Below are 14,973 nucleotides of genomic sequence, written 5' to 3'. Positions count from 1 at the left end.
TGCAGAAGCACAAGGGATTTTTCTCTGATGATCACCGTGAGAACCCGGTAGCAGTCCTGGAGGTAAATTTCACAAAAGTGTGGAGGCTTCCCTACGACCGGGTCCTCCTGGAGTTTTTAAATTTCAGACTTGTTCACATTGAGCCTGCAACAAATCATCAATTGCAGTTCAGATTTTCCTACCCTAGCACTGGTTCCTGCAGAGATGTCTGATCCTGTCAGTTGTGATTTTCTGCATCTGCCTGTCTCTCTAGTTTTTGGTGCAATGGTTTGGCCTGTGACCTTACTTCTCTGGCAGATCTAAGAAGAAGTGTTGATTTTTCAGTTTGTTGAGCTTTTTACTTGTTAGTAGGACAGAGTGGTGACTTCTAAATTCTTTCTCTGCCAGACCAAAAACCAGAAGTCCCAAATGTTATTTGATCCAACTCAATTAGCATGGTACATGTTTACTGGCTAATTAGATAAACCTTTATTGCTAGAAATCTCAGATAGGATGCATCTAGCTCATGATATTCCTAGAGACAGTTAAATTTACTTGTTTAACGTATCCATCTCCATTATTCCATTACTGTGAGTTTAAGGGCATGGAGTCTGTCTATCTCTGTGTTCCTAGCATCCAGCACAGCATCTGGAACATGGAAGTGCTTGGTAAATGTATACTGAATTGACACAGTATTTAATTTTCCTGACCCCCTTTCTACTTTTCTCTCCCCAAAATCTTTTTTTAGACAATTTTCTGTTGCAAAAGCTCATCCACTCCATTTGGAATTCTTAATAGTCTTTTTTTTTTTTTTTAAAGTAGGTCCTTGTTGGTTGGAGTTCTTAATAGTCTACTTTAACTTCTGCTACATATATTATGTGGAAGACAATTTTCAAGTTTGTTTCAAAAGGATTAGTTTCAGGGCAACTGAAAACGGACTAAGACTAAAGAGGGACTAAGACTCTACCAAATTACCCTCCGTGCTCCTGTCCTTACAGAAAAAAAAACCTATAAAACCTGGACATAATACGAAACGCTACCTGAAGCTACTGAAGAGGAGACAGAAGTAGACAAGTCTGGCAGCGAGTTCACACTCACTGGGAAGAGGACAGACTGGCAGCCACACAAGTAACTTCACACAGAGGCGGTGGGGGATGGAGAACTCCTAATCTTTCTGGCACAGGGGACCAGAAAAGTGCAGCCAGGAAACCATGAATGTGGAAGAGACTAGGGGAAGCACAAAAGGGAAAGAGTCAAAGAGGGGATCTCCAAACTATCTACCCACATCCGTGACTGATCCCTAAACCACCATGTACAAACAACAGTCAAAGCAGCTCAGCCATACAGAAAAAGTCAGAACCACGACTGGAGTTCCCTCCCTGAAGGTCCTGAAGTGTGAAGAGAAGCAGACAGGCTCTGGTGTGGAGTTCATGTGCTCAGAGGAGAGGAGACAGGGAGGTATACAAGTAAATTACCATCACAGGCTTTCAGCCTGTGACTAAGTGCAGTCTGTGTGGCAAGCACAGCAGCAGCTGGGGGCTCACATGGGAAAACCAGCAATTTTTCTGGTTGGGGAACTAGAGAAGGTAGGACATGTGAACAGTAAACAGACTGGCAGAATCTTGCAAAAAGAAAGCCAGAAAGAGGATCCTCAAACTTGACTACCTTCATCACTGACTGATCCCTAAGCCACACACGTGGGACAGAATCAAAGCAGACCAGCTAAAGACAAAGGACCTTTTGAGAAGAGACTGGAGACACACTAGAAAGCCACAATAGAAAGAGTCTGCAATTCAAGCCCAGCCAAGAAAATTACCTGATAAAATAAAGAGAAAAAATTCTCAGTGAAGAAAAATAATAGAACCCAGAATCTCCATAATGTAACATTCAAATATCCAGGATACAATCTAAAATTATCCAACATGTGAAGGAACAAGAAAATAAAATATATTTTTCTTAAGAGAAAAGAAAATCAAGTCCAATCCTGAAATGAACAAAATGTTAGAACTGATAAGAATTTTAAATCAACTATTATATTTATCCTCAATGAAATAAAACATGTTTCAATGCATGAAAATTTGAACAGATAAATGAAGAGATGCAGGAAAGAAACAGAAACAATAAAAAAAGAACCAAATAAAAATTACAGAACTGAAAAATACTATTGTGGAAGATAAAAATGCACTGAGTGTATTTAACAGCTGAGTTTACATCAAAGCGTGAACCTGAAAGTAGAGCAATAGAAATCACCCAAGGAGAAGAACAGAGAGGAAAAAAGAGCAAACCAAACAAAACCAAAACCCAGAGGGACTGACCTATGAGATGGTGGAGGAATAACCTTCAGTAATCTGCTCCTCCATGAAAGCAAAGAGAATACTGGCAGAAACAGTCAAAATCAACTTTTCCAGAACTCTTGAAATTAACTGAAGGCTTGCAATAATCCACGGAATGTTTATTCAAGAAAAATGCCTGAATCTCGGTAAGAACTGTGAGCTTCATGGTGGCTTAACATTACCTAGTCCCATCCCCCTTCCCCCACCTTCACCGTAGCTTTGAAACCAACCGCCTTGCAGCTATGGTAGCTGTGAAAACCAGCAACCTAGCAACCACTCCAGGGGGCAAAATGGGTTTGGAGCTCCCCAAAAGCCCATCCTTAAGAGAACTGTCACTATCTAACCTATCTGGCAGCTCACTCAACAGCTCCATTCTCAGGGCTTGTCTTTTTTTTGTCCTGACTCAGAGCTTACTCTAAGCAAACAGCACTATCCCCAAGGCACATTATTTAACTTTACAGGTGCCAGAGGCAGTGCCCCCAGAAGAGACTAATTAGAGACCCACCAAAAAACTTAAAAGGAAAAACTGGAGAATGAGAGGTCTGCAGGGGCTTTCAAAAGCTCCAACACATTTCTGGAACTCTAGAAGGACATGGGCATGTAAAATCTTTATGATGTTGAGTTGGACAAAGATTTCTTAACCAGAACATCAAAGGTCTAAAACTACTGAAGAAAAATAAATAAAATGGACCTCATGAAGATTAAAAACTTTTGTTCTTTGAAAAACATGGTTAAAAAAACAAAACGGTAAGCAATGGACTGGGAGAAAATTTTTGCGAAACACATATTTTAAAATGTCTTGTATCCAGACTACATAAAGAACTCTTACAGGCTCCGGTGGGGAGTTCACGTGCCTAGAACTCAATAATATGAAGTCAAATAACACCTCTTCCTTAACCTTCTAAAAAGTGCTAAAAGATTTAAACAGATGATTCACAAAAAAGATACGTGAATGGGCAAGAACACATGAAAAGATGCTGAACATCACTAACCACCAGGAAAATAAAAATTTAAATCACAATGTGATACCATTATCCACCCACTAGAATGGCTAAAATTTTTAAAAGACGTAAAAAGACTGACAGTACCAAGTGCCTGCAAGGATATGGAGCTATCAGAACTCTCATATGTTGCTGATGGGAATGCAAAATGGTACAGCCATTTTGAAAAACCAAATAGTAGTACCTTAGAAAGTAAAACATACATTTACCATACAATCCATCCATTCCATTCTAGGTAGTTGCCCAAGAAGAATTAACACATATGCCCACACAAAAACTTATTCATAGCTAGGAGTCAGCAATGGAGGATAAGGACAACATAAGGATACCTGTGGTGATAAAACTGTTCTGTATCGTGACTTTATCAATGTGAATATCTGGTTGTGATATTGTGCTTTAGGTTTGCAAGATGTTATCACCGAGGGAAAATGGGTAAAGAGTATACTGGATCTCTTGTGTCATTTCATACAATTGCATGTGAAGCTACAATTTCCTCATAATAAAAAGTTTAATTAAAAACATAACAAAACTCATTCGCAAACGTAGCAGCATTACTTATAATAACTCCAATCCAGAAGCAACTTGAATGTCCTTCAACTGGTTAACAGATAAACAAATAACAGTATATCCAACCCATGGAATACCATTCAGCAATTAAAGGGAACAAAATAATATATGCAACGACATGGATGAATTTAAAAAACATTAAGCTAAGTGAAAGAAATAAAACACCAAGATCAAGATTACATAGTGTATGATCTACTTACATGAATAGCAATAAAGGAAAGTAGATCAGTGATTGCCTGGAGATGGGACTGTGGGGAAAGGTTAGAGTACAAGGGACAGGAGGAAACTTTTTAGTGTGAAGGAACTATATTGCTCCTTCTAAAATTTGATTATGGTGGTGGTTACATGATCATGTACGATTATCGAAGTTCACACTGTACGCATAAAATTGGTGAATTTTGTTATTTAAATAATATTTTTAAAGAGAAAAAAATTAAGGCTTAGAAAATTAATACCTGTTAGCGTCTTTCCTGCATTCAAAGGAGGTGCAATGACTCTGAAAAGTTTCTGCATAAAAATTAATAGGAAAACAATCAACATCATCTGAAAAAAATATTTTAAAAAATAATCTAAATCTTATGCTATTAATCACCTTTCTCTGATTGAATCAGATAGTCATTTGCTATTAAGATTAAATATAAAAACTCTTAATGTGGACATGAACTGTTTTCGTAGGATCACTGGGAAATCATTATTGTTATATTCCTCACTGAAAGAAACCATTTAATAAATACCAGTTAGAAGAAGGTCCTTGTTGAGATCATTATTTCTAATATAAGATATCCTTAGGTTCCTAAAAGTACTTTATTCTTTAAAAAATAGTAAGCAAGTCAAGGGATTAATAGCCCACCAAAAGGGTAAGATTACTTTAAGCTGAAAACACGTGAACAGTCAGCAGCCATAGAAACAAACACCTAAATATAAGCAGAGCCCCTGGAAACACAAGATTAATGGCAAAACTATGTTGGCCTTCCTGGGAGGGAGTTTCCTATTTAGGAGAAGATTGACCCTTAGCACTGGGAGGTGGTGCAAAGCCAGCTGTTCATTAGCAACAAAAAGCTCAATAAAACTATTCATATTCTCCAAGGAAAACCTAAATCCCTCCCTCACACCCCAAATTTCGTTAAACTGGTATATAAACCTTTACTTCTCTGGTTGTTCAGTGATTTACTCATTTCCGCGTGCTCCCGGTACAACTGTGAACAAACCTTGCCTTTTCTCCTGTTGTCAGTTCATTCACAGCCCTCTCCCCACCATTCGGGTTTCAGGTGGTAGAGGAAAAGTTTTTCCTCCCAACACAAGGCACTCAGAAGCAGCCAAAACTAGAACTAAAGATGTCAGAAACTATGGTAGTCATCTCAAGTATGATGACACTGTCTTTCATTCTAGAAAATCTAGAAAATTTCAAAAGGCACTACAGTTCCTCTTTTTTTTTTAATTTTTATTTTATATTGGAGTACAGTTGATTTACAATGTTGTGTTAGTTTCAGGTGTACAGCAAAAAGATTTAGTTATACATATATCTATTCTTTTTCAGATTCTTTTAATTTGGACCTTAAACTGAAATGACTAAATGTGGACATGAACTGTTTTAGTAGGATCACTGGTAAATCACTGTGATTTTCAGTTTAAATCTCTTTAAACTGAAATAACTAAACTTTAAACACTGAATAGTGATCTCTTTTATAGGCAGAGAATTATAAAATAGCAATCACAGGATGCATCTAACTTCCCACTGCTAAAATCTCCAAATGACTATTTAATAACAAATACCAAGCTCCTGCTGAAAGTCATTAACTTGAAAACTACTCTTAACACAAAACAAGGCAACGTCAATAGAAAAGTGTTCCATCTGAGATGCATAGCTATAAATGCAAACCAGATTTTGAGGAATAAAGAATCCACACAAAACAAAAACTTCAAAAGCAACAATAACAAAAACCCCACAACCATTTTAATCAACATAGAATGCATCAAATTAGAATCTGTTTTCACAGATTATTTTGAGAGAAACTAGAAACTGCATTAATTCTTCCTAATTGTGGTTTAATAGTGGGATGGAGAACATTTTTGCGTGCGCGCAGGTCATGGACCTCACTGAAGAGTCAGCTAAGAGGTGTGCAAATGTTAAAAATACTTATCTGAAATACAGACAGTCAAGGTCAAAACCAGTGGGAAGGGCTGTGGCACTCATTTGGAAAATGACCAAGAGACAAGAAGTACAGCCAAAACTGAAGGAGTTATGAATTAGAGGGATATTCACCTACCAAGCTAAATATATTTAAAGAAGACTGAAATATCATAGAATGACTGCTGACTTAATACTGAAGATGGTTTTGGATGTCCATTAAATATGCAAAAAAGTTGACTGGATGCCTTCAGGAGAAGCCTGGGTCTTCTGATCCAGGTAATGAAGTCACTGTAATAAAGCAATGGGCTGGCAGGGCACGACATGCATCCACAATCCATAACCCATAATTCTGTCTATAAATTTAAGGGAAATAACAAGATGAAGATGGGTTTGGTTCTTTTTAAAATAAGCCCAAATGCTTTTTAGATGCTCTCTTCTAACGGTAAGGAGAATAAGAAATTATAATAAATGCTATAAAATTCTGAAATAGGAAAAGCAACAAATTAGCAATTGGCAAATCATGACCTCCCACCATTTTCAGGACCTTCCCCTAGAAGAATATATCTACAAAATAATATTACTCAATAGTGCCATTACTCTATACAGTAAATATATATAATGAATTTCTTAAACCTTTTGGAAAAGCTATAATAATATCAAAATTTTTTAGAAAAAATCTTAAAGTCTAATGGGCTTTTAATTTTATCTATCGTTCCCTGGGATTTAAATACCTACTTATGCAGATAAAAAAGAAAGCAATGGTAGAAGGTATAAAACTAAAGACTATCTAAAGTCCTAAATAACAATGGGTGCAAGTCTAATAAATCTACAAGAAATTTTAAAGTGATTGGATGAAAACAAACTATTCAAAGCAAATGGAGAGAAGGGAAAAAACATTAATAGACAGTGTTAAATATGCGTATAAGTTAGAACGTATCTTACCTCCATTGGACTAATAAATTCATTCATGCCTCTGTTGTAGACATAGATCATAGCATCATATAGCCGATTTTCCCAACACATGAGAACTACCTGTAAAAAGGAAAAGTTGCTTGGTCCACACAATTGAGCAAATCTCACCAATAACTTTCCTCAAAGCTTTAAGAATGGGGAAGATCTTAAATTCTCTTTCCTAATTTTTCTTATTCCTTCTCTGAAAAAAACTGAAATTGAAGTACTCAAACACAATGCCAGGGTAAGATCTGTTGTAGGTTCAATGTTACTTTCAACAGTACAATAGCTACTTTTAAACATCCTCCAATGTCTGATTTTATTTCTTCTTTATCCTCCCCCTTTCCATATCCATCTTACCTTTGGTCACTAGTTCTACAAATATTTACTGAACATCCATATTCAGGTCCTCTCCTAGGCACTGTGGATAAAGTGATAGGTAAGACAAACCCAGACCTATTCTCTACCCTGACAGAACTTCCATTCATCCTGGACACTCACCAAAAGAAGGGGCACAAAATGGTGCATGAATTATGACTTAGGGAAGATACTCAATTACACAAATAGTTCATTTACAAATGTGTTAAGTCTATAAAGGAACTTGACTTGGTCTGGAGTATTCAGAAGGTCATCCCTGAGGGAGCAATATTTAAGTTAGGACCTAACAGATACATGTATGTGAGCCAAAAGCCGATGTGGAAACTAGGGGTTCTGCAGGCAGAAGGAGCAGTAAGGATGAGGAATAGAGATGAAGGGATTAGGAAGAGGAATAGAGATGACTTAAGTATAGAGTACCCTATATACTGTTCCTACGAGAGCTATGTTATACTACTGAGTGACAGGAGAAGACCGAAGTGGAAGAGTAGAGGTCAACAAAGGAGAATGACAAGGAATAGCCAAAGGGAAAACAAACTACTAGTCTGAGGGAAAATGGAAGTGAGGTGTCATGGGAGAGTCCTTCTAGACAAAGGCATGTTCTGGGACCTCTTCTCTTCTCTCACTTTCCGCCCTCTCAGCCAGTGCCATGATCATACATCTCTTTACAGCTTCAGCCCTAACCTCTCCTCTGACCCATATATCCAACCACTAACTTGATATCTTCACCTGAGTGTCTAGTAGCTATCAAAATAAAATGGCAAAATACAACTCCTGATTTTGTCTCCCAAACTTAGACCTACCCCAGTCTTCCAATCTTCTTAAAGGAATCACTATCCACCTTGTTTTTCAAGCCAAAAAATTAGGCAACAGCCTTAAATTCTCTCTTTCCACACTTTTAGGTCCAATTCATCAGCAAATCAGTTCTACCTCCAAAATGTATCCAAAGTCAGGCCATCTCTCTCCATCTCACCACTATCATCTCTGGCCAGGACTACCTCCTGGACCAGCTCTTAACCAATCTCCTTGCTTCTTCTGTACTTGACCCCCACCCCTCATTCTCTTATCTATAGGCAAATCAGAGTGATCTCACTTAAAACCTTTTAATGATTTCCTATAGCACTCAGAATAAAAAGGAAAAATCTGTACCTTGCCCTGAAAGGGCTACCTCTCTCTTTCAACCAAGCTCTGTTTGCCTTTTATCTGTAACTTTTAGCACCCAACACAAATCTTTTTTTTTTTTTTTTTTTTGCATTAGCTGTTGTTTTTACCTATAACAGTCTTCTCCTCCAAGATTTTTGCACTACTGATTCCTTCTTGTCATTCAGATTCCGGATTCGATCAGACTCAATGTTACTTTCTTGGTTTTCTATAACTGACCCATCTAAGATATCTCATTCTCTCTTTATCATACTGCCTGTTTGACTTTTAACATAATACTTGTTTTGGATATTTCTGGCTTGTTGACTTGTTTGTCTGTTTATTATCAAACTTTTTTTTGCTAATGTAAGCCTTATGATAAGCCTTGTCCACCAGGGTCACTAAAGCATTGGAGGTCATTACAGACTCTAGTGAAAGTAAAGCTGAAGAAATATTAGGATGTGAATGAAATGGAAGAGGCAACCTAGAGAATGCTTTCAAGAAATGTGGGAAAGAAAGAAAGAGGGAAAGGGGTGGAGGAAGGAAGGAAGGAAGAAAGGAGGGAGGGAGGGAGGGAACTGGCTGCAAGTGGGAAATGTGATATGGCAGTAACCAAAGGGGAAGGAGGGGAAGGCTGGATACGGAGAGAAGGGAATCTGATGGGGAGATTGTTTAAACTGTTGTTTTAACATGAAAAAGAGCAGAGAATATTTACCTAGTGTTGGAGAAAAAGCTAAAAATGTTGGAAGGAGAAGAAATTAGAAATTTCTCTTATATCAGTGATAGTAAATAAAGCTAGATTGATAACATGCTCTCAAATCACCAGACCTATTGTCAGACATGAAGATTACGCCAAATTACCCACATGACAGAAAGGCATATGTAAAGAGGACCTGGCCTTTGCAAACGTACAGCCATTCATAAAGAACTTCCATGAAGAAAACAATAACCATTTTCCAAACCCTTCATTTCCGTGTGATTTTGCACATTAAAAACAAACAAACAAACAAACAAAAAACCTTTGGTCCTTCTAAGTTTGTAAGTCACCGTATTTTAGCTCAGTAGGGCTCAGCACCTTGGTACCTTTGTGCCTTTGCTCAGCATTAGGACTGAAGAGTTAAATGAAGAGTTAAGAGTGAAGTGTCTTAGGTCAGATACATATTGCTCCTCAATTAAGGACTTAAAACTTATGTGGAGACCTCAGATATACTGGAGGTATATTATCAATGAGCTGGCTGATCATGCTAAGATGTCCTGAAGTTTGCTTCTTATACTATGCCCTGCATTTCAAAACTTAATGTATGAAAGTTAGCAACTCTGGACATATAAACTAGCTTTTCAAAAAAATGGCATCATACTCTCAAAAGTAAAAATATTCTATTTTCCACGTGGAAGTGCTTATAGTTGAAATTCACTTGCAGGATGAAAATTGTAGTAGTGAACAAACAAACTGATGAAGAAGGATAGACCAATAAGCATTTATCGAGCAACTACCAAATATAAACCCTATGCTAAGAGCTCTGGGGGATGTCAAGGAAACCGAAGACTACTGGCTTGCAGGAGTTCCTAATCTAGCTTTAAGTAAAGAACACTGCTAAGAAATATATTGACAAATATAAGTTTATGAGACCTTGTACCAAAAAGTGCTAAAAAATAATTAGGGTTGATGAAAGACAGAGTAAGGCCCAATGAGTCAGGTAAACATATTCAATAAAGAATGATGTTTATTCCATAAATTAGTAGACTGCCTATAAACTCACCTGCTGAATATCTAGGCTGGTGATATCCATATGTACAATGAGGGCTTCCACATTTTCCATTAATTTTTTATCTTGGAAATGAACAATCAAGTCTTTCATTACCTGGGGTGTGATCCCCACCAATTTATCACTTAAAATATATGGTTCAAGGCACTCCAAAAACACTCCTTTGGCCACTGAATTCTCACTTAATTTGTCATACACCTGGCTAAATAAAAGATCCCTGCAACAGAACGGGGAAAAATACTTTTAGGAACATTCCAAACATCCATTAAATTCAGTCTACTAAGTATATCTCATCTTTTTCCTATTTCAACTTACATGCAAGTTTATTAAAAACAGTAACAAAATTTGCAAAGAGCTTTATATTTTGAAAAATCTCTTATATATACTATCCTAATTAATTCACCCAATACTTTTTACAAATAAAAAATGTTGAATAAGTTAAATTATTTACTGAAAATCAGTTAGCTAACAAGTGATAGATTCAGAATTTGCATCAGCCATCTGACCTAAACCCTGTGCTGAATCCATTATGGCACACTGCTTCTTAAAGACAACATTGATATGGGAGCAGGTAGTACGGAGACTATGATGAAGTAAAAAAAAAAATTAAATAGACTATTCACAATTTATCCTTTCCTCTTTCCTGGTATCTAAATATTCCCATCTGATCTGCAAGGCCAATCTGCTTCTTTATCTAGTTCTTGCCCCTTGCTTCCCAAAGGGTTTAGGTAGTGATTATTGATGGGAGAGGAAGAAGAAAATGTTCAATGTTTTAAAAATATGTCTGAAAACTATTTTACTGCAGAAACAAAAAAACTAATTAATCAAATGCTACCACACTCAATAACTGTGTTTTATTTATTTTGTATTTCTTCTGCAAAGAGTCCAGAAATAATTTTAGAGTTCTATTCACCATAGACATAATCTGAATTTTGTTTTCACCCAATATTATATAAGCATTGTCCTAAGCTGCTACTTAACTCTTTAAAATTACCATTTTGTCTAACCACGTTTCAATATGCTGAAACATCAGAATTTATATAACTATTCCTGTAATGTATCACTTATTTCCACTATTTCACTATTATGAGTGAGGCCACAATGAACATCTACACATATAGTCTTTCCATTTGGGGGCTTAATTCCTTAGTCATTCTACTTTTAGAAATTTATTTAAAGTCAAAAGATACAAAAAATTTTGTGGCACTTAAAATGTATTACTAAATTATCTTCAAAAATCATCATAGCACCAATTTACACAGCCATCAGTAATGTATAATTTCAACAGTTTCAACAGACAACTGTCTTTAGTTTTTTCCCATATAGTTTAATGTATAAATTAAACAGCATCACTGTTTTCAATTCTTTGATGACTGGCAAAATTAAATGTTTTCCATGTTTCCATTTATACAGTGTATTGACTTATATCATTCACTGATTCTTTAATTCTCTCTTTTTTCAAATACAAAAACTGTGCTAATTCTATTTACCTGTTAGGATCGATTGTTTATTTATTTATTTGCTAAATGTATAATCTCTATATATGTGCATCATGTCAATTGTGAAAAGTGGTAGATGGTTCATCCACAGGTGTGATCTTTCATGACAAGTTCCACAAAAAGGACAAGGAAGATTCTGAAAGCAATGGGATGGGGTCTTGCCTCATCTGAAGTCCTGGAAGGGGGACAAATAATAAATGGACTGGCTACAACTGCATAGAACGCCATGTTGCTTTTCAATAAACAGTATTTGCAATATCCTGGGGGGAAATCCATATCCATTTATTTTTTTCTCATATCCACAAGTGTAATTATTGCATCATTTTCCCCTTCGCTTTATATTTATCAGAGTATTTTTCATGTTAGTTTCATTTTAATCAACAGTCCATTACATTTTTGTGATTACCAATTACTAGCCAAGCAAAAGGAACTGAGATTAATGAAGCCTTACTGTAAGAAAGATAAAATAAGAGTAACAAAGTAACTCTAATGAACTTAAAGAAAATGTCATATTTGCTAGCCCTTGCACTCTGTAATGTGTTGTTAAAAACAACATGCTAGGGAAGATAATTATATATTTCAGTTCAGCACAAAAAGCCCTGGGGAGGAAAATTAAAGAGCTACAAATTCAGTAAACAGAGCATAAAAGTTGACAAACAAGGCACTCCTGTGACAAACTACAGCATGCCATGCTGGTAAGATTAATGGCAAAACTATATGCTTCTTTCTTAACCAGTAAGAGGCTATAATAAAGAAGCAAGAAAAATATAACTCAGCAACTCCTATCTGCATCTCTACCTTAAAATAAAAATAAAACAAAATTTTAAGACATGTTCTCATCATTCTGGGAAAATATTTATTAGATCATCAGAGAAGGAGGGAAAAAGAAAAGTACATACAAAAAAAAAAAATGGTTTTGGCTCTTGTGTTTCTTTCTGTACTTAGGCATTATACTCCAGGGTGCTGACTCTGTTTCCTGGAACGGCTAATGTCAAAACTGATGTTTATCGCTTCAAGCTTAGCCTCCTTATAACTAGTATAATAGAAAAATCCTGAATAAATAAATTCTGAATAACAGAGGGCCAACAAAAAGGTCTTCTACATAACTTCACTTTATATTAATACTCATATTAAAGACATTATTTGGAGTTTATCACACATAACTTCAAATTGATAGAAAAAAATGACCAAATTCACTTTTTGCACTATCAATTTTACAATTAAAAAATGTGAAGAACTCAGCTTATGAGATAATTACAAATTCAGAGACTGTCTGAAGGGAGCAAGAGCGTCAATCCTAACACTTGCCAGCGTACACTAAATATACACCAGAACCAAATAAACAACCCCCCACTAGATATAAGTGGGATTTAATAAATCCAAAGTTGATTTCGGCTGCCTCTTTATTTATAAAATTAAAAACAAAGTTCAAAAGAATAGATACATATAAATGTAGAGCTGAATCACCTTGCTGTACACCTGAAATTAACACAACATTTTTAATCACCTGAACTCCAATATAAAATAAAAAGTTAAAAAAAAAAAAAAGGGCTCCATATGACCTGGAAAATATGACCTTTAGAGATAATCCACTATTTTTTTTTTTTTACCAAATTTCACTTATTTAATTAAAATTTATTGAGAACCTGTTACATGTCTGGCTACTATCATAGATGCTGAATTGTGTGCAAAATGAAAGTTATTTCACTGCTCAAAAAAAGTTCAAATGATCTTCAAGAAATTATGTTCAAAATGCTCTGTTTCCTGATACAAGTATCACAGTTTGTAAATATTTCCTTTAAAAAGACATGGCTTAATTAAACTCTGTGAATATATTGAAAACTACCATACTCTTTAAAATGGTGAATTTTATGGTACGTGAATTATATCTCAATATAGCAGTTAGATAAAATAAAAAAGGCATGGCCCCATTTTTCACCCAGCTTTGATGTTTAAAATTTTAACTTGCAGTTACCAAGAAAATGATGAGAAAACTCAAAACATTAAGTTCCTCAACCATGGCTGATAATTAAAATCTTTCTGTTTCACAAATAATAATCCTGATGTTGAACAACAAGGTTAAACAAATACTCTGGCTATCAAAAAGCCACTTCAGGTTCACTTTAGATTTAAGAGAAATATTTTTGGTTCAGATTTATATATAATTCAAGTTATTTGAATAATGGCTTCTTTTTGGATCTCTGCTTACAGTGATATAAGCTTGAAGTGGTCAAGATCATCTACATACAGCACCTATTTTGTTTTATAATGGCTTTGAGATATAATTCACACATAATAACAGCATTTATTTAAGCACTTATTTTTAAACAATGTTCAAAATTACGATTATAGTTCAAGTAAACTCTGGACCTATTTTCAAAATAAACTGAAATTATGGCTACTGTTGTATAAGCAAAATGACAAATCATTAAATATCCTACAAAAACCCTTGAGATATTTTATATCTTTTTCTAGTACTGCAAAAATATATATGCACTATCAAATTGAAATGAAACTGTGTGAGCAGAGACCAAATTATGAAAATAAAGGTAGATCTTCAAAAACAGAATTTCCTATCATTTCTGATTTTTAAAGATTCACAAAAAGATAATAAAGCCAAATTTTAACCAAAAATGATGTCCATTACACACTGATCAGTATGCCCTACAGAGAAAAAGCAGTGTGGTTCCTGCCATAGTAAAAAGGATTTTACATTATAAAAGAATTCTTACAGATGAATGGAAATACATATATATCCTAGTAATGTAATATTACTGCTGGGTATGAAATTCTATGACTTATGATACAGAGGTAACAGTGATCATAGTATAATAATGGTTGTGGTATTGAGTTAAAATTAATTTCAGAGTATGTACTCTGTGTTTATAATTTAACCCTCATAAGAGACAGTATAATATATGAAAATAAGAGGACTGACTATAAAACCAATGTACTCAATCAGAAAATATTAATATAAAAGGTATCTGGAGGCCAGTATTGAGTGTCTAAGTGACCACCCTAGAAGTGGAAGAAGTTACTTGAAATTGGCTGAGTACTCGATTATGTTTTGTTTGTTTGTTTGTTTTAGTTGTTTGCTATTTAATGTAATTACTGATATATTTTTAAATTTATCATTTATTATCTTTCTCGTCTTAACTATTCTTAATTACTTTTGCTCCTTTTGACTTTTTTTAAATTGTATTTTTAATCATGACACCATTTATTACCTTC

The 14,973-nt window shown here is 35.2% G+C and overlaps 1 protein-coding gene across 1 annotated transcript in view; it reads right to left on the bottom strand.

The window, feature by feature from the left end:
- VPS8 (VPS8 subunit of CORVET complex) overlaps positions 1–14,973 on the bottom strand; it is a 280,105-nt gene that overhangs the window by 169,165 nt on the left and 95,967 nt on the right. Inside the window, exons 23-25 of the mRNA XM_036850709.1 lie at positions 10,238–10,460; positions 6,954–7,043; positions 4,336–4,387 (exon numbers count right to left, since the gene is read on the bottom strand). Of these exons, the coding sequence (XP_036706604.1) occupies positions 4,336–4,387; positions 6,954–7,043; positions 10,238–10,460 (365 nt within the window). The remainder of the gene's footprint in view (positions 1–4,335; positions 4,388–6,953; positions 7,044–10,237; positions 10,461–14,973) is intronic.

The sequence above is a fragment of the Balaenoptera musculus genome, chromosome 4 (assembly GCF_009873245.2).
Source record: "Balaenoptera musculus isolate JJ_BM4_2016_0621 chromosome 4, mBalMus1.pri.v3, whole genome shotgun sequence".
NCBI lineage: Eukaryota > Metazoa > Chordata > Mammalia > Artiodactyla > Balaenopteridae > Balaenoptera > Balaenoptera musculus.
The sequence above is the reverse complement of the archived record's forward strand: the minus strand, read 5'-3'. Positions and strand labels throughout refer to the sequence as shown.